The sequence below is a fragment of the Salmo trutta genome, chromosome 18, assembly GCF_901001165.1.
Source record: "Salmo trutta chromosome 18, fSalTru1.1, whole genome shotgun sequence".
Classification (NCBI taxonomy): domain Eukaryota; kingdom Metazoa; phylum Chordata; class Actinopteri; order Salmoniformes; family Salmonidae; genus Salmo; species Salmo trutta.
In genome coordinates, this window is record NC_042974.1 from 23359623 (window position 1) to 23386748 (window position 27126).

The following is a 27126-nucleotide window of genomic DNA, read 5'->3' on the forward strand; positions in this document are numbered from 1 at the left end:
GCTGAATAAATTTGGCTTGGACCCTAAGACCCTCACAAACGTTTACAGATGCATCATCGAGGGCATGCTGTATCACCGCTTGGTACGGAAACTGCACCGCTCGCAAACCACAGGGCTCTCCAGAGGGTGGTGAGGTCTGCCCAACGCATCACCGGGGGCAAACTACTTACAATCCAGGACACCTATAGCACCCGATGTCACAGGACTGCCAAAAAGATCATCAAGGACAACAACCACCCGAGCCACTGCCTGTTCACCCCGCTATCATCCAGAAGGCGAGGTCAGTACAGGTGCATCAAAGTTGGGACCGAGAGACTGAAAAACAGCTTCTATCTCAAGGCCATCAGACTGCTAAACAGCCATCACTAGCCGGCTTCCACCTGGTTACCCAACCCTGTACCTTAGAGGCTGCTGTCCTCTATACATAGACAAGGAATCTCTTCACTATTGACGTTGAGACCGGTTGTTTTGCGGGTACTATTTAATGAAGCTGCCAGTTGAGGACGTGAGGCGTCTGTTTCTCAAACTAGACACTCTAATGTACTTGTCCTCTTGCTCAGTTGGGCACCGGGGCGTCCCACTCCTCTTTCTATTCTGGTTAGAGCCAGTTTGCGCTGTTCTGTGAAGGGAGAAGTACACCGTGTTGTATGAGATCTTTCGTTTCTTGGCAATTTCTCACATGGAATAGCCTTCATTTCTCTGAACAAGAATAGACTGACGAGTTTCAGAACCAAGTATATTGTTTCTGGCCATTTTGAGTCTGTAATCGAACCCACAAATGAAGACTCTCAACTAGTCTAAAGAAGGCTAGTTTTATTGCTTCTTTAATTAGAACAGTTTTCAGCTGTGCTAACATAATTGCAAAAGGGTTTCCTAATGATCAATTAGCCTTTTAAAATGATAACCTTGGATTAGGTAACACAACATGCAATTGGAACACGAGTGATGGTTACTGATAATGGGCCTCTGTACTCCTATGTAGATATTCCATAACAAATCTGCTGTTTCCAGCTACAAAAAGTAATTTACAACATTAACAATGTCTACATTATTTCTGATCAATTTGATGTTATTTTAATGGACCAAAAGCACATTTGTCTTTCAAAAACAAGGACATTTCTAAGTGACCCCAAACTTTTGAACGGTAGTGTATATATTTTAAGATAAAATGAAACAGAATAGAACTAAGCACAGGCAAAGTCCTAGAGGAAAGCCTGGTTGTCTGCTTTCTAACACACTGGGAGATGAATTCACCTTTCAGCAGGACAATAACCTAAAACACGAGGCCGAAATATACGCTTGAGTTGCTTGCCAAGACGACACGAATGTTCTTGAGGTGCCTAGTTACAGTTTTGACACACATCGGCTTGAAATCTATGGCAAAATATGGAAATGGCTATCTAGCTATCGTTTACCAACTAGACAGAGCTTGAATAATGTGCAAATATTGTGCCATCCAGGTGTGCAAAGTATTGACTCGGGTGTGAGTTCTTATGTAAATGATTATTTTCAATAAATTGGGAAAATGTCAACACGAAAAAAGTAAATACAATTATTTTCCAGGCTGTAACACAACAAAATGTGGACTAAGTAAAGGGTTATGAATACTTTCTGAAGGGACTGTACACCATGTACGTCATTTACACTCGCACGTCCGCTCGCACAGATCCAGCTCCGAGAGGCCCAGCTCATGAGCTCCATCAGCAGCAGATTTTAATTTAGAATGGAAAATGAATGTGTTTATGCAACAAGTTTTAGTGCATCTAATCGTATTGATTCGAACCTTTAATCAAACAGAATCTCCCCAAATCGTTTCAAACTTATTGTTCCTTGAATTGTATCGGAGCCCATGTATCTAAACTCAGCAAAAAAAGAAACATCCTCTCACTGTCAACTGTGTTTATTTTCAGAAAACTTAACATCTGTGAATAGTTGTATGAACATAAGATTCAACAACTGAGACATAAACTGAACAAGTTCAACAGAAATTGAATGTCCCTGAACAAAGGGGGGTCAAAATCAAAAGTAACAGTCAGTATCTGGTGTGGCCACCAGCTGCATTAAGTACTGCAGTGCATCTCCTCCTCATGGACTATACTAGATTTAGCAGTTCTTGCTGTGAGCTGTTACCCCACTATTCCACCAAGGCACCTGCAAGTTCCTGGACATTTCTGGGGGGAATGGCCCTAGCCCTCACCCTCCGATCCAACAGGTCCCAGACGTGCTCAATGGGATTGAGGTCCGTGCTCTTCGCTGGCCATGGCAGAACACTGACATTCCTGTCTTGCAGGAAATCACGCACTGAACGAGCAGTATGGCTGGTGGCATTGTCATGCTGGAGGATCATGTCAGGATGAGCCTGCCGGAAGGGTACCACATGAGGGAGGAGGATGTCTTCCCTGTAACGTACAGCGTTGAGATTGCCTGAAATGACAACAAGCTCAGTCCGATGATGCTGTAACACACTGCCCCAGACCATGACGGACCCTCCACCTCCAAATGGATCCCTCTCCAGAGTACAGGCCTCCGTGTAACGCTCATTCCTTCGACGATAAACGCATATCCAACCATCACCCCTGGTGAGACGCAACCGCGACTCATCAGTGAAGAGCACTTTTTGCCAGTCATGTCTGGTCCAGCAACGGTGGGTTTGTGCCCATAGGCGACGTTGTTGCCGGTGATGTCTGGTGAGGACCTGCATAACAGAAGGGCTACAAGCCCTCAGTCAAGCCTCTCTCAGCCTATTGCGGACAGGCTAAGCACTGATGGAAGGATTGTGCGTTCCTGGTGTAACTCGGGCAGTTGTTGTTGCCATCCTGTACCTGTCCCGCAGGTGTGATGTACTGATCCTGTGCAGGTGTTACACATGGTCTGCCACTGCGAGGACGATGAGCTGTCCGTCCTGTCTCCCTGTAGCGCTGTCTTAGGCGTCTCACAGTACGGACATTGCAATTTATTGCCCTGGCCACATCTTCAGTCCTCATGCCTCCTTGCAGCATGCCTAAGGCACGTTCACGCAGATGAACAGGGACCCTGGGTTTCTTTCTTTTGGTGTTTTTCAGAGTCAGTAGAAAGGCCTCTTTAGTGTCCTAAGTTTTCATAACTGTGACCTTAATTGCCTACCTGAGTAAGCTGTTAGTGTCTTAACGGCTATTTCACAAGTGCGTGTTCATTAATCGTTTGTGGTTCATTGAACAAGCATGGGAAACAGTTTAAACCCTTTACAATGAAGATCTGTGAAGTTATTTGGATTTTTTTGAATTCTTTGAAAAACAGGGTCCTGATAAAGGGACATTTCTTTTTTTGCTGAGTTTAGTACGTGTTGAATCGTCTTGAAAGGGAAATATGCAAATGTTCTATTATTTCCCCTTAAATACTCCCCACCGGCCCCAGTAAATGATTCCTCAATAACCCTGGTGCTCAACTTTCCACTTCTGTCCACAGATGAGCCATGATCCAATGAGCCAGTGGGGATCCAGTAGGCTGTGTCACTGCTGTATTCATTACCAGTTTACATTTAGCATCTTCTGACACCATGTTCTCTACAGCGAAATGAAATGGGCTCCACTTGGCAGCCTGGTTTATGATGGTATGACCTCATAATTAATGGCTTTCACAGCTACATAGTTGAGTGTCTGGTTTGCAGCACATTTTGCTAAGCATTATTGACCTCCCCTGTTGCTGTACATTATTCAGAACGAACTTACAGGATGATAACAGTCCATCCTCATCTACATGTAATTACATGCTGAATTACAACTACAGTAAAGGAAGTGTATCAAGAATGTTAGAGCGAACACGTGTGCTTTTAAGTGTTTTGTATTTTGAATGGTTTGAGTTTGAACCCAGGAAGATTGTGTATTTTAACAAATTAAACTAATCTGTCCCCTTCTTTTTCTCGTTTATAGAGTCATTGGATGAGCTCACCACCATGGTGGTCAAGCTGTTTGGCGAGGTGGAGAACAAGAATGTACCTATCCCAGAGTTCCCTGAGCACCCCTTCCAGGAGGAGCACCTCAGGGTGAGCGCCTTAGTTTGGGCACACACACCACAGTTTCCGTTAGCCGACTTTTGGCAAAAAAATACATCAAATGTAAAGCCGATTTAAAACTGTTGCTGTCCAAAATGATCTGGAGAGCAACATTTCCATTACAGAATGTTTTTAAGTAATTGATGGAAATACCAATCGTTTGACCGTCATGCTTATCGGGCTACAGGTTCATTTGTATAATTTTGTGGAATTAAATTGGCCTGTGTATTTTTGTTAGTCATCATGTATCTTCATTTTTTCAACAGCTGTCACGTGCGCAGCGACGATTTTGAGCGGGATTTCTCAAATTCCTGTTGGTTGCTGCTGCAGTAAAACATGCTTTGATAAGCCCATTCATTGCGCAACAATCCTTAATGCAGTCACGTGTTAACAGTTTTGGTGCATGATTAAAAAGAGCTGCTATTTTTATTTCTCAGCTGGTAAAATTGAAGCGCGTCACCCACCACTTTAGGAGCTTTTGATTAGAAACATTCAAAACAAATTTGGGGGGGAAGGAGCTAATGATCATTGATTCCTCTGGCTAATTTGGCTTTCTGGTGAAGTATTTTGAATGATTTTATTTATTTCTGTATAGACTGGAGTAATTATATAATAGACCCACCGTTATGGTTTTCATAACTTTCTTTCATTGTCCAGAAGGCAAAGGCTCAATCCTAGTCATATTAGCAACCTTTAGATTTCCCCTCTTTCGAACAGAGATTTTCATCTGTCATATATGGAACCACTATCAGGTCCGCTGTTGAGAATGGTGTGTTCCAGCAAATTGCATTTTGGCAAATGTTAGAATATTTGGCTTTGTTGCCTGCTTCATTACATGAGTGGCATGTGCTGTTATGCAGCATTACCATAATCTAAATATGATTTCTGTCATTCTGAGCACGGTGGGTGGACACCCCAAATGCATATGAGTCTGGTAAATTTCTTAAATGGCCTGTAAATCTATTCAGACCCCTTGACCTTTTCCACATTTTGTTACGCTACAGCCTTATTATTCTAAAATGGATTAAATAGTTTTTTCCCCCTCATCAATCCACACACAATACCCCATAATGATGAAGTGAAAACAGGTTTGTAGAAATATTTGCAAATGTATTACAAATAAAAGTCATATCTTATTTACGTAAGTATTCAGACTCGAAATTGAGCTCAGGTGCATCCTGTTTACGTTGATCATCCTTGAGATGTTTCTACAACTTGATTTCAAAAAATAAAAGAATTGCAATCATTTCTGAACTTTCTTTGCTTTGTCATTATGGGTTATTGTGTGCAGGTTAATGAGGGGGGGGAAAAACAATCCATTTTGCGAATAAGACTAATGTAAGAAAGTGGAAAAATTCAAAGGCTCTGAATACGCTCCGAATGCACTGTATGGCACAACGTAGTACATACTACCATCGAATAGTTGTGCCACTGAGATCCTTTTCATAGCTTCAATTAAAAGATCTCCTTCCTAAATCCCCCCCCCCACAGCAATTCTACAAAGTGGTGCCTATCAAGGACATTAGGAACTTGTATGTGACGTTCCCCATCCCAGACCTGCAGAAGTACTACAAGTCCAACCCAGGCCACTACCTGGGCCACCTGATAGGCCACGAGGGCCCAGGGAGCCTGCTGTCTGAGCTCAAATCCAAAGGTAGGCCAGAGGGCTGGGATTGAATCTTAGTTAAGATTTAGGGCTTGATGGAATGGTAGAAATATTTGTGGCTGTAATAAATTAAGAGTTTATACTGACAATACATTCTGTATATGTGTAGAATTGTTTATATTTGAATTGACAGCGGTGGCTATGCCCTTTATTCTTGTGCAGGCTGGGTGAACACACTGGTCGGCGGCCAGAAAGAGGGAGCGAAAGGCTTCATGTTTTTCATCATCAATGTGGACCTGACAGAGGAGGGACTCCGTAAGCATTAGGATCTCAGGGATTGTTTAGTTTTGTGTATTTTGTTTGTGGGTGTATGTGCCCACACCTTCAAATCAGACAGGTGTTTGTCTGCGTGTGGTGGTTTCTGTTTCAACCCTGTGAGCTGAAGTGTCATTTGTTTCTGTAGTGCACGTGGATGACATCATCTTCCACATGTTCCAGTACATCCAGAAGCTGCGCACTGAGGGGCCTCAGGAGTGGGTCTTCCAGGAGTGCAAGGTGAATACTGCACTGTAGTACCACTCACTTCTAATCTATCTGAGCTCAGTCTACTCACTATACATTGTATTCAGACCCCTTTACTTTTTCCACATTTGGTATGTTATAGCCTTATTCTAAAAATTTTTTTTTTTTATTCCCTTATCAATCTACACACACTACCGCATAATGACAAAGCAAAAACAGCTCTGGCTGGGCCACTCAAGGACATTCAAAGACCGAAGCCACTTCTGCGTTGTCTTGGCTGTGTGCTTAGGGTTGTTGTCCTGTTGGAAGGTGAACCTTCACCCCAGTCTGAGGTCCTGAGCGTCCTGGAGCAGGTTTTCATCAAGGATCTCTTTGTACTTTGCTCCATTCATCTTTCTCTCGATCCTGACTAGTCTCCCAGTTCCTGCCGCTGAAAAACATACCCACAGCATGATGCTGCCACCACCATGCTTCACTGTAGGGATGGTGACAGGTTTTTTTCCAGATGTGACGCTTGGCTTTATGGCCAAAGAGTTCAATATAGGTTTTATCAGACTAGAGAATCCTGTTTCTCATGGTCTGAGAGTCCTTTAGGTACCTTTTGGCAAACTCCAAGCAAGCTGTCATGTGCCTTTTACTGAGGAGTGGCTTCTGTCTGGCCACTCTACCATAAAGGCCTGATTTACGGAGTGCTGCCGAGATGGTTGTCCTTCTGGAAGTTTCTCTCATCTCCACAGAGGAACTCTGGAAGTGAACATTGGTTTCTTGTTCACCTCCCTAAGACCCTTCTCCCCCGATTGCTCAGTTTGGCCGGGCAACCAGCTTTTGGTCGTTCCAAACATCTTCCATGAAAGAATAATGGAGGCCACTGTGTTCTTGGGGACGTTCAATGCTGCAGAAATGTTTTGGTACCCTTCCCCAGATCTGTGCCTCGACACAATCCTGTCTCTGAGCTCTAAAGACAATTCATTTGACCTCATGGCTTGGTTTTTGCTCCGACATGCACTATCAACTGTGGGACCTTATATAGACAGGTGTGTGCCTTTCCAAATCATGTCCAATCAATTGAATTTACGACAGGTGGACTCCAATGAAGTTGTAGAAACATCTCAAGGATGTTCAATGGAAACATGATGCATCTGAGCTCAATTTAGAGTATCATAGAAAAGGGTCTGTATACTTATGTAAATAAGTTATTTCGGTTTTTATTTTAATAGATTTGCAAAAATTTCTAAATGGTTTTTGCTTTGTCATTATGGGGTTTTGTGTGTAGATTGAGGAAATAAGTTAATTTAATCAATTTTAGAATAAGGCTGTAATGTAAAACAAAATGTGGGGGAAAAAATCAAGAGGTCTGAATACATTCCAAATGCACTGAAGCTGTCTTAGAAGCCAGTGTATGTGTTGTCAGAAAACAATCCATCATTAACATTTTATGTATAGCCCTTTTTACTAACAAAATAAAATCAGAACCAAGACTTACTCAAATAGGCCTTTTGCTATCCTCTTAGTTAAACGTCTGGTGTTTGTAACAGTACACGTGGATGAATTGTCTTGTGTCGCTCAATTCTCCATTGTATGTAATAGTACTCTATTTTCATGCGATTGACATGTGACTCGTCTCTCTTCTCCTCCACAGGACTTAAACACAGTGGCCTTCAGGTTCAAGGACAAGGAGCGGCCTCGTGGCTACACCTCCAAAGTGGCTGGATTACTTCACGTAGGTGGCGCTCTCCATTTCTTAAGGTCGTCTCCACAGTGATGCATTGCACTTCCGTGGCTCCGTTTGATGACTATGTTGTCATCAGAGTGCCTTGTCTGCCAGTCTCTTATTTTGTGTATAAAGATTTATCGATTCAGCCCCAATCTAAATTAAACTGACATTCCTGCTAGAGTCAAAATATTATGGTATTAAGGTAGTCGGACCAGGGTAGGATGTCCAGTGTATTTTTTTTGTCTTTTGGGATTCATTCTTGTGTGCATCTTTTTTTGTGTGAAAATAAGCAGAGCGCCAGTTCTGTATTCCTGTGCTCCAGTAAAGTGTTCCCCTGCATGTGTTAGTCAAAGGCCTCCCATTGTTAGCACCTAGACCTGTTTTTTTTTTTTAAATGGTCCTCTGCTTTGCAGTACTACCCTCTGGAGGAGATCCTAGCAGCAGAGTACCTGCTGGAAGACTTCAGGCCAGACCTGATAGAGATGGTCCTGGACAAGCTGAGGCCAGAATATGTCAGGTCAGTTGCAGCTCTTCACTGGGTCACTAACCCTGTTTGCTCTGCTCTCCTATACCATTTTCACGCTATTATGCCCATCCGGATGAACCATACTGCTAGCTTGGATAATTGAAAAAAAAAATGTTTACATTCTTCATTCCAGCATTGTTTCAGCAACTGTGTTGGATGCTAAATCAGACCCGCGCAGTAAAGATTGTCTCAGCTAGGTCAGTTTTGCTCAGTAGTGTGACAAGGGTACCTGATAATACACACTTACGACGCCTCTGTTTTGAAGAGCCTTTTGATAAACATGTTTGTAACTTCCTTGAAAAAGAGTACGTTCATCAACTATATATATATATATATATATATATATACCCAGACACATTACTGATCTCAATGAAAGGCACAGAGGAATACTTTTTTATTTGATTCATTCTTTCCTATGTTGCCCTTCTTTTGGGGACTCTTTCTTTTTTAAAAATGTTTTGGACCTAGCTTTGAAATGTCCAGTATCTTGCTGTGATGCTTGCAATAAGTATATGGGTGTTTGAGCAGATGTTCCAGTCCATGGTTACAAAAATTCAGATCAATTGACACGGTTTTTAAAACATTTATTTAACCTTTATTTAACTAGGCAAGTCAGTTAGGAACAAATTCTTATTTACAATGACAGCCTACCAAAAGGCCTCCTGCGGGGACGAGGGACTGGGATTAAAAATTAATACAATCACAACAAACGAGGCAACACTACATAAAGAGAGACGACAACATAGCAAGGCAGCAACACATGACAACACCACATGGTAGCAGCACAAAACATGGTGCAAACATTATTGGGCACAGACAACAGAACAAAGGGCAAGAAGGTAGAGACAACAATACATCATGCAAAGCAGCCACAACTGTCAGAGTGTCCAGTCTTTGAATGAAGAGATTGAGATAAAACTGGTCAGTTTTATCGAGTGTTTGTTGCAGCTCGTTCCAGTCGCAAGCTGCAGCGAACTGAAAAGAGGAGCGACCCAGGGATGTGTGCGCTTTGGGGACCTTTTAACAGAATGTGACTGGCAGAACGGGGTGTTGTATGTGGAGGATGAGGGATGCAGTAGATATCTCAGATGGGGGGGGGGGGTGTGAGGCCTAAGAGGGTTTTATAAATAAGCATCAACAAGTGTGTCTTGCTGAACATTAACTGAGTAGACTTGAATAACAACCAAACAAGGTCATACATGTTGTTATACAATCATTAGGCTAGTAGTGGAGCCATTTAGTCATGTCGTTAACCAGACAATCATGTAGGGTTAATCTAAATGTGATCTTACATTTCCCATTACACACTCCGTTTACAGTCATTTTCATGGCAGATTTACCTCAACATTCACCTAAACTTTCCACTGTTGAATTAATTGCCAGAAAACTTTCAGGAACTGTTCTAACTAAAACACTGGGGGAGTTCAATAACACATTCTGCAGTATTACTACCACTACAATCACTGCTTCTCCGCTTCAGTCAATACTAATACTACAGTCCCTACTTCTACTACTGATACTACTAGAATCAATGCTACCGTTGCTACAGTCACCACCACTACTGCTACTGCAGTACAAAACTACTACAACTTCTTCCACTACCATTTCAAATGCTTTTTAGACAGTTGAAGCAAGCACACATTTTCTTTGGGAAATGTAACTTTTCTAGTTATCACATTGGCTGGCTATCTGCACCACTTATCTGTTTTAATCACATTGACCCTACACATTGTAATTGACTGGAGCCTCCCAAACATCCTATCCCCAGTGTTTATTATACAGTTGAGTCGTAATGGCAGCTAAAAATCTAACGCCAGCTGCTCAGGGAAAATGGAGTGTGTGTATAACTCCTAACCAGCTGCTCAGGGAAAATGGAGTGTGTGTATAACTCCTAACCAGTCTGACGTGGGTTTATAAATGCTGATCATAATGAAGCCCGTCTGTGTTTGTCCTCCCGTCTGCAGAGTCGCAGTCGTCTCAAAGTCGTTTGAAGGGCAGACGGACAAGACGGAGGAATGGTACGGGACTCACTACAAACAGGAGCCCATATCTGAAGAGATCCTCAAGGTGAGACTGACACACATTCAAACTCGACAGTTTTTCCATATACTCATCACCCTGTGGGTGATGCTAAAGGCCTTTCCTTGATTTCACACGTCCTCTCCTCATACTCAATATGCGTTGTAGGAGATCAGATGTTCCTCCTCCTTCGGTGCAGGAAAGGAAATGGGGACACAATGAAATAGGCCAGATCTAAGATTTACCCTGACTGGGCATCTTTGTAAATCGTCCACTGGCAATGCTTGAAGGAATCTTCAATCCATCCACTTGCTGTCACACATTCCAACATAATCTAAGGTTTATCATGCCATGAGTAAGAAAACAAATGGCTTATGGGTAAGGTGCTGTTGAGCCACAGTCAACACCCCAGTGGTGAGTGATGTTTAAAGCTGCAGATGTTTGCGCAAGAGTTTGCTGACTTTTTTTCTATTCAGTGTAAAAGCAGGGTTAGGATGGAAATTTAAGAAGTTTTGGACAAGCCCATTTGCAGGCAGACTGACACTAGCACTGTGAATGTTTTCCAATTCACCTTTCTGAAACAATGTCCAGGGCCACAAACTCCCCTGAGCTTATGAGGTTCCAAAAGCAGAAAAAGCTTTTGTGGAAGGCTTTAATACTCCCAAAGCCAACGCTGTACATTTCATGACCTTTTAGTGGTGCCTTTCTCCTAAAGGTTTTCATACAACTATCTAACCACAGTCTATGGATGTTTTTTTTTAAGGAATCTGCCTGGTGTTTTTTAGGAATGAGCAGCATCCAGATTTTCACACCTTTTTATACTGTCCTTATGCCATACCAGGGTATACGGTGTTAACGGCATAGGTCACAAGGTGGCGCTTTTTGTTTTCAAACAAAAAAATAAAAATGTCTATTACCAGAATGCTAACAAATGCTAACAAAGTACTAGAGAATTCCCATAGCGGATGCTAGCTAAATGCTAATGACCTCAAGCGAACAAACTATACTGAACAAAAATATAAGCGCAACAAGTAAAGTGTTGGTCCCATGTTTCATGAGCTGAAATAAAAGATCCCAGAAATGTTCCGTAAGCACAAAAAGCTAATTTCTCTCAATTTTGTGCACATATTTGTTTACATCCCTATTAGTGAGCATTTTTCCTTTGCCAAGAAAATCCATCCACTTGACAAGTGTGGCATATCATAGAGCTGATTGAACAGCATGATCATTACACAGGTGCACCTTGTGCTGGGAACAATAAAAGGCCCCTCTAAAATGTGCAGTTTTGCCACACAATGCCACAGATGTCTCACGTTTTGAGGGAGCGTGCAATTGGCATGCTGACTGCAGGAATGTCCACCAGAGCTGTTGCCAGAGAATTCTATGTTAATTTCTCTACCATAAGCCACCTCCAACATCATTTTGGAGAATTTGGCAGTACTTCTACCACAGACCACATTTAACCACGCAAGCCCATGACCTCCACATCTGGCTTTTTCACCGGTGGGATCATCTGAGACCAGCCACCCAGACAGCTGATGAAACGGAGGAGTATTACTGTCTGTGGGGAAAAACTAATTCTGATTGACTGGGCCTGGCTCTACAGTGGCTGGGGGTGCAGCCATGGAGGGCAGAGGCCCACTCACTTGGGAGCTTGACCCACCCATGGCTGCGCCCCTGCCCAGTGGTGAAATTCATAGATTAGGGCCTAATTTATTTCAGTTGACTTATATCTATCTATCTATCTATCTATCTATCTATCTATCTATCTATCTATCTATCTATCTATCTATCTATCTATCGTTAGTAAAATTGTTGCATTTATATTTTTGTTCAGTATATTTACAAAGACAGACAATCCAGCTCAAGTTATACAAGTACAGTGCTATCGGAAAGTATTCAGACCCCTTGACTTTTTCCACATTTTGTTAGGTTACAGCCTTATTCTAAAATGGATAAGAAAAAAAAAATCAAGTCATCAATCTACACACAATACCCCATAATGACAAAGCGAAAACATGTTTTTATACATTGCGAATATATATATATATATATATATATATATATATATATATATATATATATATATATATATATATATATATATATATATATATATATATATATATATATATATAAATAAAAACAAAAACAGAAATACATTATTTACATAAGCCTGGAGAGGCCTGAAAATAGCTGTGCAGCGACGCTCCCTATCCACAGACAGAGCTTGAGTGGATCTGCATAGAAGAATGGGATAAACTCCCCAAATACAGGTGTGCCAAGCTTGTAGCGTCATACCCAAGAAGACTCGAGGCTGTAAACTTTCCGAATGCACTGTATTTCAGAAGTCGACTCCGTTTGCTGCACGCACAAAACAAATATTAGACAACGGGGATATTGATCCTGGACGGAGAGTTGTTTCTGCTGTTGAGAATCTGTCAACTTGTGCTGACTCATGAAGCTTAGCTCTCTTTGTAAACAAAACGTGACTGGCTCAGCTGTTCTGGTGAACTACGGTAAGCTTCATAATGAAAAATGTGACTGTTGTAATTAAGAACGCAATCTGTTATCTTGAAACCTGTAGATAATTCCTTAAAAAGAAGCTTGACGGTATTGAAAATGATACCATGTGTGCGGTAAAACTTCAATTTAATAGCTCGGGCATTCATTTGCTTAAGTCACTGAAAACAACAGGCGCTTATTAGAGACCGAATTCTATTTGAGTCAGGGATCTATTTCCTTAATGCCCTCAGCTTTTGCTCATTTGCATAGTTAATTGTTTAATTCCATCATTCACTTCCAGCATTTTAATACATGTAATTTGCACATTAGCTAGGTTTCCATCCAACAGATCTTCATGCAAATATTCAAAAATCTGCATAAACCACATTTTCCACACCAAAGATGGTTCCATCAAACTCACTTATTGCAAATAAAAGGCTGTGTGATGACGTAGTGCACATAAAAATACCTTTTGTGGTTAAATTCCCATGTACCGAAATGGAAATATTGAAATGGATTTCAATCGCATTTTCAACTCTGCTGATGGTTTTGTCACGAACTGTTGCGTTATAGAAAATGTGCCTACTCTGGTCTTGGGACGTGCGCCTGGTGCTAGGCTACCTATATTATAAAATTAATATCATTTTTGTTTGTCAAACGGGAGGCAAACATCGATCATCATGCCACAATAATAAGACCCTTGATTTTTATTGGAAAAGAGCATCGAGCTCATCACCCTGTGAAGTTAGTTTATTTATTTAATCTGTGGCCATTTCTCGCATAATTATTTTGCCGACACACAATGATCACATCGTCGAATGAACATTGTCTGTTGGTTAATATGCATTTCCTGTTTCCATCAGCCCAGTAGTGACTTTTCATGCATCAGATAATTCAGCCGCATGAAATGGTTGGTGGGAAACATGGTTGCTGTCATGTTTCGTTTGTCTAAGTATGTCTCTATTTCGGGGTAAAAAAAAACTTCCTTGACAGAATAATTATTTTTCTCATTTCCTGCAGTTCTTTATTTTGCAGTTCTTTATTTTGCTGCTATAGGGCAATCGGCCAATTTTCTGTGGGTCTGTACTACAGAAGTTTACTGTTTTTTGTTGTTGTGCTTGTTAGTTAGCAGTTCACAGCTGCTAGCAGTTTTGTTATTGACGCTAAACAGATGATTGCAATTTGAGTCATCACTGAATTATTTAATGTAACAAATCAAACATTTAAACTTTGTAAACAATTCATTTAGACCTGGTGTTTATTTGCTGAAATGTGTACTGTTGCCTGACTACTTAAAAGGCACAGGCGACTATTTGAGACAGCGTTTTAATATACATTTTACGGTATTTCAAAATACCTGCGTATTTTATTTATTTGATTTTACCTTTTTATTTAACTAGGCAAGTCGGTTAAGAACAAATTCTTATTTTCAATGACAGCCTAGGAACAGTGGGTTAACTGCCTTGTTCAGGGGCAGAACGACAGATTTGTACCTTGTCAGCTCAGGGATTCGAACTTGCAACCTTTCGGTTACTAGCCCAACGCTCTAACCACTAGGCTACCCTACACGGTATACTGTCGAAGCCTCGTGTGTAATCCCTTTGGTCGTCACTGGACATAGTTGGTCATGTAGAATCTGCCATGGACAGTTGGTCTGGAGAAAAACTACCCATTGCATCATCTATAGTTCATTGGCTATAGTTGGATAGGTGTGTAGAAGCCTTCAGTCACCTATCAATAAATTCCATACCTAACCCTTGACTGAGCAAGGAGGACTCGCTAACTCGTGTGTGTGTGTGTGTGTGTGTGTGTGTGTGTTTCAGAAATGGGGAAACGCCGACTTCAATGGCAAGTTCAAGCTACCCATGAAGAACGAGTTCATTCCTACCAACTTTGATATCTACCCTCTGGAGAAAGACTCACCCTCCGCCCCAACTCTAATCAAGGTAAGCCTCGCTCTTATCCAGAGCATCTGCTAAATTACTCAAATGTAAAATGGTGGGATGTTGCATTATCATTCGCCAAGAAGCTGACAGACCTGAACGGCGTAGCAGCATGTTTCAAGTGTCTGAATCTGTTCAAAAGCTTTCATATGGTAATGAGGAAATGGTGACTGAATTGAGCTGTTCAGTATTTCGTAGGCCAGCTGTCGTTGTTCAGGTGTTCAGATCAGAGGACGTACGTGGTGGTAACTACTGCTGACCCATTTGGAGTCTCTTGTGGAACAACTCTTTTGAGCTAAGCTTCGCTATTTCATTTTGGGCTGCTGTTCACCCCCAATAAAGTACAAAGGCAGTAGTAGTAGAGGTTTGATCGATCTCTTTTCAAAGCAAGTATATGATGATATCAGACTGCCCAACTTTTTGCAAGCCCTTATCAATGGCACCTGCTGCTAATGCTCATCTTACCATGTTATTTTTTTCTAGGACACTGCTATGAGCAAGGTGTGGTTCAAGCAGGATGACAAGTTTTTCCTACCAAAGGCATGCCTGAACTTTGAGTTCTTCAGGTTGGTAGACAAACCACAGCCGTTGAAGTGTATGAGATGATGTGATATGTAATGTGATTTAAACTTCTGTCTTGTTTTCCTCATACAACCTATTGTAGTTATAGTACTCAAATACTGCAGTTTGAAATCCATATTACAAAGAACCCCATGGAACCCCACTTGTCCCGCTGATCCCTAATTTTGAATGAAGGCAACACTAACTTTGTTTTTCAAGGAGAGCAAATTGGAGGGAGAGTTCTAACTGTGGTGTTGTAGCAACTGTGTCATTCACCACTGCCATTTTCTCTACAGCCCGTTTGCGTATGTGGACCCCATACATTGTAACATGGCCTATTTGTACCTGGAGCTCCTCAAAGACTCCCTCAACGAGTATGCATATGCAGCCGAGCTAGCAGGCTTGAACTATGACCTCCAAAATACCATCTATGGGATGTATGTAAGTATCCTAATTTCCCATCGCCCTCACGTCGCCGCGACCCCAAACCCACCCGTTCCTCCCTCAACCTGGGCCTTCGTGTCAGCCTCATCCTCTTCATCTTTTCTTTCCCCCTCCCTCTCAATTCACCTCGTCGGAAACGCTAGAGATGTCAGTTTCACGTTCGTGCTGGCACTGTTTTGGATTTGAATGTAAATTGTCATTTGGTAAAGTAGTTCCCTGTCAGAAAGAGGAACAGTATTTTTCTATCAAAACTCTTGGGAAATGGACACCTCAAGATGCGTCCACACTATAAGTAGTGGCCTCAGCGACAAAGTACTCCGTCCCTCCTTGGTGGACAGAAAGGCCGGTCGCGAGGCTGCATATACATACTCTTCTTTATCAGTTTCCTCACCCTGCTCTGTCTTTTTTTGACAACCTCATCCCACCTCCCCCACCCAACACTCATGTCTTCTTTTTTGTTTGTCTTTTTTGTTTTGTTAGTCGCTACCTATACTCAGACCCCCTGCACTGCAACATGACCTACCTGTTTCTCAGGTTATTGAAGGATGATTTAAAAGAGTATACATATGCAGCCCGCCTTGCCGGGCTGGTCTATGGCATAGCCTCAGGGATGAATGCCATCCTCGTAAGTACAGCGTCCGTCTGTCTGCCCCCCTAATGGCTAGGGGGACGAGGGAGGGCACCAGCTTGAAGCTTTGAGTGTGCAGGACTGGCTTTATCGTTCCCCTCTATCTACGTCCTCTTTCTGTGTGTGTTTGTATGTTAGTCTGTCTGTAGGAAGATGGGAAGAACCTCCCCCCCCTTCCTATTAGTGGTGGGAAGTTCAACTCTTTTTACTGACTCTGGTCTTTTCAACTCATTCAGTGAAAAGAACAAATCTTTATAATGTTATTCATTTGATTCAGTAATGCCCAGAGCATGCAGTTCCCCCTACTGTTGAAAGATGAAGTAAAGATTCATGATTCTACAAGCCACTTGTTCACCATAGGGGGCTTCTTGGAGCCTTCATTGGTGACTGAGACTTTTATACAAGTGTACTTATAAAAATGTACATTTTGTTGATTGCTAGGCATACATATACAGTTACTTCTTACCTTTTTGAAAAGGTCTAGCTGTGACCGCAACCGGACTAGATTGTCAACAACTCTTGGCGCTATGCAATTGCTTGACTACCGCGAGAGAGCAGCACCATATCGTTCACGATCTGCAGCAGCCCTCTGAAGAAGTTTGTTGAGCAGAGGCAGGCTGTGTATGTTTTGGTTCTACAAAGCTGTGTCCATCGATAAAATTCTATAATCCATTCATTTGCATTCGTTCTTGCACCATGCGATCAATTATCAGTTCTAAGCATGACATTTCCTTCTATGTTGCCTGCAGCATGACCTATTTTCCTGCGCGTATGTATGATAGACAGTTGGTGGTGGTTGGAGCACGTCTCAAACTAACAACTAAAATGAACGAGTCTTGAGTCAGTAAAAAGTTGTTCAAAAATAAATCATATTTTGTCCACGGCACATCACTACTTCCTATGTCCTGTCTATGTGCCCACTTGTGGTTTCACTGCAAGGATAGCCAAATCTAGTCCTCAAGGCATGCCGTTTAACTGATATGAAGTTAATATTCAACTTTCCATTCATCAAATACTTCTCTGGTAATATGGACTAAATTCAACTGATGGTGTATATTTGAATCCAGACCTTATCAGCACACTGCCTGTCTTGAAAGACACACGTTTGGCTTTGTTGATTTCACTGAATCACTCCCAAAACACACCACAACTAATACACCCAGATAGAACGTCATACATTCTGTCACATTTCGTTTATTTTATTTTAATGCATCGTTAGCAGCCAGTTTGAAACTCCATTTGCTGTCAATATCAGCCAGGTAGTAGAACAATGTCTCCATCACAAGTCATAAAGGAATAAAGCCAAACATTGCTTATCCTCTGACAAATGTATAGGTACTGTGAAATTCTGCTGACTCGTGATTCCAAAAGCAAGTTACAGACTGGAGCTGGCACTGTAAGCATAGCTAATAGCGTTTGCAAGTTTTTTTTTTTAAAACATTTGCCCTCTAAAAACTATTTTCAGAGGTTAGTATTGAAGTGAGGTTTTGGTATGTGTCTGTAAAATTGCGACTCAAGATTCCCAATGTGCTTATCTTTCACTGCTCATCTGTATCTTTTGGTTTGGTGCTTTGGTTTCACTCTAACTTAAGCAACTAACTAATTGCACGACTGACGTTTGCCTAACATCCAAACTTAGGCCCACATCTGTGAAATAATAGCTTGTGTGCAGAATAAAGCGGTCTTAGTTACGAGAATATTTTTTTGCTTGCTTATTAGAAACGTATTCACTGCTGTTATGCGATGTCAAGGTCATAAATAAGACTACTTAAGAATAGGATTATACATTTTATATAGGCTAATCACTCATGGGTTGATGCTACATACGTAGGAAATTATGACTTTAATTCTACATTCCGGCCAATCACACATGCCTTGCTTAACTGTATGGATGGAGTGTTTTTTCTCCTATATTAGCTCTTCCAAGCTTCAGGGGTAATAGAGTTGAGTCAGCACAAACTGGCTGTGGGCTCGTCAAGGGTAATGATGTTGGAAGAGATTAGAGTTAACTGGTGTCAGTGTGTGTGTGTCGGGGAGGGAGAAGGTGATTTGCGAGAGCACAACGCTGTAGCCCGAGGGTATTGCGGGTTCATGAAGGGGCCAGAAGGTTTGGAGGATGCAAAGCGGGGTTTCATGTGACCTTGACCGGGCTCCGATCACGTACAGTTTGACACACTACAGTCCACATGCATACACACAACCACTCACTTGCATCACTTATTGGTAGCCTGTCACTGAGCTAGATGAATGAGGGGAAATGCATTTGCAGTAGATTGTAATGCACAACGCATGCTGTGTAGACCTTGAGGGAAGAGTTGCGTAGTTAACTACAGACCCATAAGGATGTGGCGGTCATTACCTTTTGTCAGCCGGTGATTGCCATGCAAATATCTGACGGACTTGCGGTGATTGACTGTTAATTAACATAAGCATGTTTAGCATCTCCGGCTTCCACACACAACCTACAAGCCACTGATGTGGACCTTTTTGGTTTTTGGAGCATTTTACATTTTAAAGTCTAATAAATCTATTTAATGTAGCCTACACGTCACAATATAACCATTATTTATTTCAGGCAGGTCTAAAGAAACACGATATGAAGAAAATGTAGCCTATTTCAGAAGAATAGAATAGATAGAATATTCTGAGTCGTCCTTAATGCAGGCCCTGATCTGGCTGTGGGCTACACTAGTTCCTTTAGCAGCCCGAGATCTGCTTAATAATTCCCGTGGGATGATTTTATAGCAAGGACAATACAATTGAACATAGTTGAATAAAATATAAAGGATATTTTCCCTGAACGATGCGGCTGTTCCGTGTTGAGCGACTAACCAAGAGAACAGGTCCTCCTATATGCTCAATTTTAGTTATTTAAGCAACTTTAATTCTGATACAAACGTTAGGCCATACGTTTTGATTTCTAATACAGTCTAAGGACATAGCCGTGGGAAGATGTTTGGGGGTGCTGCCCGCGCTGCAGACGTCTATATCGGTCCGCTAATACAGGACTAGTAAAGGCCCAGTGCACTTCTTTTGAGAGACTCTTTTATTATGATTTTTTTGGGGGGGTTGGATTCAGGGGTTGCTTCATCACCCGTACTTCCCGCGCTATGTCTAAGGCTGCATGATGCGACTTTAATGATGATTGTGAAAAAAGTTGCCTTGATTAATCAAGTGACCTTGATTAATCAAGTACAAGGGAGGAGTGAAAACTGTCAGACACTCGGCCCTCTGTGGAAGGAGGTTGACGTGACTTAGACAGAGGATGGACCAGGGCAGGACTGGAGGGTTTGGGAGGGTGGTCTGAAACATTGCTGTCTTTTAGTTTCACTTTAGCTTGCTCATCCACACACACACACATTTCACTGTTTCCTACAGGTGCTTTGGCCACTCACATTATGCCCACCTTTTCACTCTCGCCCTTTTCCTTTCGTCTCCTTCCCACAGCTCTCAGTGAAGGGCTACAATGACAAGCAGCACATCCTGCTGAAGAAGATCATTGAGAAGATGGCCAACTTTGATATTGATGAGAAACGCTTTGACATCATCAAGGAAGCGGTAAGCTGAGTGTGCCCCCCCACACACACAGTTTAGAACTGTACTCAGGCTACGATATTACCCATTATATCAGATCAAATGTTGCCTTCATATGGGCGGCAGTTAGCCTAGCAGTCTCAGGGAGAGTGGGATATGCAAAAAACAATTCGCACATGCCTAATAATACAGACTAGTACGTGTGTGAAATGGGACAAATATAAGCACTCACCAAATTATAATAATATTGTGTTTGACTCTTCATATGACTGAACTTTGACCCCCTGATTGCCCTTGACCCTTCCTCCAGTATATGAGGTCACTGAACAACTTTCGGGCAGAGCAACCCCATCAGCATGCCATGTACTACCTGCGTCTGCTGATGACAGAGGTGGCCTGGACCAAAGACGAACTCAAGGAGGCCCTGGACGGTGAGCCATTCTCTCACACAAACGCACACAAGCGTGCACACACACTCCCTTGCTATCTCTGCCCCTCATTTGAATGCTGAGCCAGTTTTTGAGCTCCTCCCTGAGCTGCAGTCATTTCTCCGCAGTGAAAGTCTCACCGGAGGAAGGGGAGCAGATGTACTGTCTGTAGGTTCAGTATATTATGTTTTCTCGATGGCGCCTCGACAGATGTCCTGTGTATCACTTGAGGCTCAGTTCACTTTCTGTCTGGGTACAGTGCAATGCAACCTGTTCTCATTATTACCTCAAATACACTTGTCCCTATTTCACCTACCCTAGTGCCTATGTGTTGATTTGGTGCCCCTGTTCCCCTTTTCTGGGTCTCCATCCTCAGTACCCTGTGCCTGTTTTTTAGACAGGCTACTGCTGTCCTCCCTTCCTTTCCCAGTTACCCTGGCTGCTCATCCATCACCTCTCATCACTAACTGAATGAATCTGGGTCAGACGATGTGTGAATTCAGATGGACCAACCTACGCAGAGAGGAAGTGTGTTTCCTGCAGGTCTCCAAGCTCGTGTGAATGTTTCTAGGGGGTGTGTGTGTGTGTGTGTGGTGTGTGTGTGTGTGTACATTTCTGCCCTATGTGGTGGCAGGCAGAGTCCACATGACTGCAATGCTTTTGATTCTGTTCTAGCCTGATTATGATGGCTCTGTGATTGATTGCTTCCATCTGAATGTGTCTTCCAGATGTCACTCTCCCCCGCCTCAAGGCCTTTATACCTCAACTATTGTCACGGTTACACATCGAGACCCTTCTCCATGGCAACATCACCAAGGAGGTTTGTTTGATGTTGCTACCTTCGTGTGGACAGACTTGTATTACTTTGTTCGTTACAGGCAGTCGGACAAAGAGACGCGCACGCGCGTGGATATGTTCTATAACTGCTTATAGTCAGCCTCTCCACTCCCGTATAGGTTTTAAGTGGAATCCTTATCTGTCACAGAGCCGTCACACACCGTCAAACCCTGATAAGATCCTCAGATCAAATCACAGACTTTATATAAGATCCCAGCTGTCCATGAACAGTCTCCCTTATCTCTGGTAATGATGCCCAGTGGAGAGGTGTCACAGTCTAGTGGAGAGGGAATTGGATGCACCGGCGGGGGCAATGGTCCACTTCATCACTATAAAGACTCACCGTCCTCTGCAGGGCTCCTGTTACCTTAGATGGAGCTTGTACTGCGTGGACAGAATATTGTAGCAGTGTTGTTTACGATTCAGTGGTAGACCCTATAGATGGGCATCTGCTATTTACCCTAGACGATGTGCGGAACGAGCGATGCGGATGATAAGAGGAATCTTAACACATTTTAAAGGTGGATTAATACACTGATTTTATCATTTGCACCCCTCTCACGTTTATTCGTTCTCTCTCTTTCTCCAGTCTGCTCTAGGCATGATGCAGATGGTCGAGGACACGCTTATGAATCAAGCCCACACCAAGCCCCTCTTACCAAGCCAGTTGATTCGCTACAGGGAGGTGCAGGTGCCAGATGGTAGGTCAAGTGCCCTGTCCATCACTCCCTTCACCCTCCTGTACCTGCCAGTCGTGCCCGTCCCCATGGTGACCCTGCTGAAGGTTTCTTACCCAACAATCTGGCCTACATCAGGACCTGTGCTTGTGTAACACCTCGGTGTCAATGACCCACCAATGTCCTAGGGGGAAAGGCTCACTTAACAAGGGGAAATGGACATCACTGGGAAATACAATACACACACTTTTTTTTTTCTCCCCCTTACCCTTTTACACACCCCACACAAGACACCGCACAACAACACACCTGTGCCACACTTTTCCTGATGACATTAGGTAACTTGAGCATGGGGAAGAAGAAAGCAGGGTTGTCTGGGCCACCTGGAAACATCCTGTGTCCTGCTGAGGGATTTTTTCCGGGCCTGGATCCATCCGGACGCCAGTCGGGGACAGAATCACAATTTATAGCTTCCCAACAGAAATGTTTTGAACAAGTTTAGAACTTTCAGACACATACTTCTACTGCTTGCTTCCACTCATCTTTTGGGATTTTGAGTGCCAGTGAAAAGCTTTTACTCAGCAAAAGAGTGATTTTGGCTCAGCCTCTCCTGTCTGGAGACTGGTGTGTCATCACTGTCCTCTAGTTGAACTATATATATATTTATAACTTTCCTGTACGATGCCTTTTAAATTTCTCTGTCCAAACATGTTCTATAGTAATTGCATATTTACAGTTAAGCCGGTGATTCATCAACCGGCTAGGTCGTTCAGAGGTCGTTGCTTATTCCTAAATGCATTTTTTTTTAAGCCTCAATGGTTGCCAAGTCATGCATGCAGCGTTTTACACTTTGCATTAGGGTTAGCTGTTTGAGGCCCATGACTTCTGTATTGCATGTTTGGTAAATGTGTTTTTTGAAATTTGTGACGCTGCATCTATATTGCGTGTAAGCCCTACGTCATATATTTATTAAGCACCAAAGGGACTGAAACTGGGAGCGACTACCTGGACAACTTGTCCAATAACAAACACTTTTTTCTTTTCTGTTGCAAAACATTTTCCATTGTGCCTTAATGACTAAGATGCTGTCTGTGCCTTCCAGGTGGCTGGTATGTGTACCAGCAGAGGAACGAGGTGCACAACAACTGTGGCATAGAGATCTACTACCAGACAGACATGCAGACAACCCACGACAACATGCTGCTGGAGCTCTTCTGTCAGATCATCTCTGAGCCCTGCTTCAACACACTGCGCACCAAAGAACAGTTGGGTACGACCACGCATGCACTCACTCTCTCACACCAGTGGAGACCGGTCCAGGAAGGCAGGGGGGAATGGACCCCCCTTGGAAATGTCCATCGTAAAGTACTTAAACACACTCAAACTCAAAACCCTGCTGTGAAAAAGGAACAGTATACAGTGCATTCAGAAAGTATTCAGACCCTTTGACTTTTTCCACATTTTATGTTACAGCCTTAATAAAAGCATACCTTATTTACATAAGTATTCAAACCCTTTGCTATGAGACTCAAAATTGAGCTCAGGTGCATCTTGTTTCCATTACTCATCCTTTTGTTTCTACAACTTGATTGGAGTCCACCTGTGGTAAATTCTATTGATGGGACATGATTTGGAAATGTAAACACCTGTCTATACAAGGTCCCACAGTTGACAGTGCATGTCAGAGCAAAAACCAAGCCATGAGGTTGAAGAAATTGTCTATAGAGCTCCGAGACAGGATTGTGTCGAGGCACAGATCTGGCGAAGGGTACCAAAAAATGGCTGCCGCATTGAAGGTCCCCAAGAACACAGTGGCCTCCATCATTCTTAAATGGGAAGAAGTTTGGAGCCACCAAGACTCTTCAGAGAGCTGGCCGGCCTAAATAAACTGAGCAATCGGGGGAGAAGGTTCTTGGTCAGGGAGGTGACCAAGAACCCTTTGGTCACTTTGACAGAGCTCTAGAGTTCCTTTGTGGAGATGGGAGAACCTTCCAGGACAACTCTCTCTTCAGCACTCCACCAATCAGGCCTTTATGGTAGAGTGGCCAGAAGGAAGCCACTCCTCAGTAAAAGGCACATGACAGCCCACTTGAAGTTTGCTAAAAGGTACCTAAAGGACTCTCCGATGATGAGGAACAAGATTCTCTGGTCTGATGAAACCAAGATTGAACTCTTTGGCCTGAAAGCCAAGCGTCGAGCTCATCACCTGGCCAATACCATCCCTACGGTGAAGTATGGTGATGGTGGCAGCAGCATTCTGTGGGAATGTTTTTCAGTGGCAGGGACTCTGAGACTATTCAGGATTGAGGGGAAAGATGAACAGAGCAAAGTACAGAGAGATCCTTGATGAAAACTCCTTGGTGAAAACCTTCACCAGAGCGTTCAGGACCTCAGACTGGGCCGAAGGTTCACCTTCCAACAGGACAACGACCCTAAGCACACAGGCAAGACAACGCAGAAGTGGCTTCGGGACAAGTCTCTGAGTGGCCCAGCCAGAGCCAAGACTTGAACCAGATCGAGACCTGAAAAATAGCTGTGCAGCGACGCTCCCCATCCAACCTGACAGAGCTTGAGAAGATCTGCAGAGAAGAATGGGAGAAACTCTCCAAATACAGTTGTGCCAAGCTTGTAGCATCATACCCAAGAAGACTCTAAACTGTAAACCAAAGGTTCGTCAACAAAGTACTGAGTGAAGGATCTGAATACTTATGTAAATGTGATATTTCAGTTTTGTATTTATACATTTGCTAAAATTTCAAAAAACATGTTTTTGCTTTGTCATTATGCTGTATTCTGTGTAGATTGATGAGGGGAATAAGGCTGTAATGTAACAAAATGTCAAAGGGTCTGAATACTTTCCGAATGCACTGTACATATAGGTAACTGCCAAAATAAAGGAAATGCCAAGACGCAACAAAGTGTCTTAATAGGGTGTGGGCCACCACGAGCCGCCAGAACATATTCAATGCGCCCTGGCATAGATTCTACACATTTCAGGAACTCTATTGGAGGGATGCGACACCATTCTTCCACGAGAAATGGTGTTAATGGTGGTGGAAAATGCTCTCTCAGGCGCTGCTCCAGAATAGTGTTAAATTGGATTGAGAACTGGTCTCGCTCGCTCTCTCTCTCTCTCGCTCGCTCGCTCTCTCTTTCGAAGTCACTGAGATCTCTTCTAGCCATGGAAGCCAAAATAATGGGCAACTTGGGATTTTATACATGACGGGATGTTAATTTAGCAATTCTCAGGAACCACACCTGTGTGGAAGCACCTGCTTTCAATATACTTTGTATCCCTCATATACTCAAGTGTTTCCTTTACCTGTACATGCAGTTAAACGCCTATAAACACATGTTCCAGAATTTACAGTGCATTTTTCCTGACTTTTTTGCTTTGCTCACTCCTCAGGGTACATAGTGTTTAGCGGTCCGCGGCGCGCTAACGGGGTCCAGGGCCTGCGCTTCATCATCCAGTCGGAGAAGGCCCCCCACTACCTGGAGAGCCGGGTAGAGGCTTTCCTAAAAGCCACAGAGAAGTCTGTGGAGGAAATGAACGACGAGGCCTTCCAGAAACACATCCAGGCCCTGGCCATCCGCCGCCTGGACAAGCCCAAGAAGCTGGCTGCCGAGTGCGCCAAGTACTGGGGGGAGATCATCTCCCAGCAGTACAACTTCGACAGAGGTGAGCATGCGTAGACACTCATTGAGCAACACGCACACCTTTACCTGAGCTGGAGGCCTAAGTTTTTTTCCAAGTGAAAGCTGTGGGGAGTTTGAGTTACTGTCAACTAAATGGATATTCCTCCTGACCCTCCTTGTATTATAACTGCTAGGAGGCCTTGTTTATATGAAAAGGTGTTTCGAATGAGATTAAGTTATCAGAATATTGACATTCTGGAGGATCTTTGAAGTCAAGGTTGTTGCTGCCTCAGAGCTACCTGCTGCACCAATTAGCATTGATTAGGCCCCAGAATAATCAGCACCCCGAGCACACCTGAGTGCGGTTATGGGCTGATTTGCTGGAAATTTGCCGTAAACCCCTGTGCGTTCCAAGTAGAGGGTGATAACCATGTTTTCATTGTTGGAGGGATAGGAGACTGAGCCGCAACAGTCTGCACACCAAGGTAATGATAGGAAGTGGAGCCTAGTCAATAGTGGAACATTGTACATCAAGTTCAGTGTGGCTGGTGACGCTGTAGAGCTGTTGTTTTGCTCTGTACACGGAAGCTTTTTATATAGATGAAAGAGGAATTCTTATTTAATAGTTCAACTATTTATTTCATGGTATCCTTCTGGTGACGAGTATGCAGGAGCTTTGCGTCTAGTTCTGTTCTACGTTCAGGCATACAGTCCCCCCTGTTTAGGTCTAAGCTGTAGTGATATCTCAAATCATCCACTGTTAGTCCTAAGTGTTTTCTGTCGTTTTTCTAGATAACATTGAGGTGGCCTATCTGAAGACGTTGACTAAAGAGAACATCATGCAGTTCTACCTGGTGCGTAGCGCTCTCTCCCTTTGCATTGCATACCACTTACATTTCAGGTAAAGTCATACTTTCTCACACAAGCAGTTGCCATGGAGACGCACACGAGATGCCTGCGGTTTTCTTACTCTTTACCATAGGACTCCATTGGTGTATGTGTGCCCATGTGCGTGCAACTGAAAGATGGCACCCCGTTTTTATTTATTCCCCTCCACCACTCTTCAATCATATTTATTTATTTTTCTACTGTATTATTGACTGTATATTTGTTTTACTTAGCAGCACTAAGGTCTAGGAGCACGAGGTCAGATGCTGAGCCTCGGTCTGACGCCATTAAAAGGTCATTTACCACCTTCACAAGTGCAGTCTCAATGCTATGATGGGGTCTAAAACCAGACTGAAGCGTTTCGTATACATTGTTTGTCTTCAGGAAGGCAGTGAGTTGCTGCCAACAGGTTTTTTTTTTCTTTTTTTTTTAAAGGAATGGGAGATTCGATATAGGCCGATTTTAGTTTTTTATATTTTCTGGGTCAAGGTTTGGCTTTTTCAAGAGGCTTTATTACTGCCACTTTTATTGAGTTTGGTACACATCCGGTGGATAGAGAGCCGTTTATTATGTTCAACATAGGAGGGCCAAGCACAGGAAGCAGCTCTTTCAGTCGTTTAGTTGG

General features: G+C 43.0%; 1 protein-coding gene across 5 annotated transcripts in view; it reads left to right on the forward strand.

Moving 5' to 3' along the window:
* LOC115153037 (insulin-degrading enzyme-like) overlaps nt 1-27126 on the forward strand; it is a 53201-nt gene that overhangs the window by 23796 nt on the left and 2279 nt on the right. For 2 of the 5 annotated variants that reach the window (XM_029698056.1, XM_029698053.1), the window contains 17 exons: nt 3909-4021; nt 5522-5684; nt 5859-5951; nt 6100-6191; nt 7798-7878; nt 8286-8389; nt 10363-10465; nt 14746-14868; nt 15349-15431; nt 15723-15867; nt 19946-20056; nt 20343-20463; nt 21189-21280; nt 21887-21998; nt 23077-23244; nt 25384-25656; nt 26406-26467. In XM_029698056.1, coding sequence (XP_029553916.1) covers nt 3909-4021; nt 5522-5684; nt 5859-5951; nt 6100-6191; nt 7798-7878; nt 8286-8389; nt 10363-10465; nt 14746-14868; nt 15349-15431; nt 15723-15867; nt 19946-20056; nt 20343-20463; nt 21189-21280; nt 21887-21998; nt 23077-23244; nt 25384-25656; nt 26406-26467 — 2039 coding nt within the window. Of the gene's footprint in view, nt 1-3471; nt 3590-3908; nt 4022-5521; nt 5685-5858; nt 5952-6099; nt 6192-7797; nt 7879-8285; nt 8390-10362; nt 10466-12845; nt 12937-14745; nt 14869-15348; nt 15432-15722; nt 15868-16350; nt 16496-19945; nt 20057-20342; nt 20464-21188; nt 21281-21886; nt 21999-23076; nt 23245-25383; nt 25657-26405; nt 26468-27126 lie in introns of those variants that run through there. The other 3 variants (XM_029698057.1, XM_029698054.1, XM_029698058.1) reach the window with 3 other exon arrangements.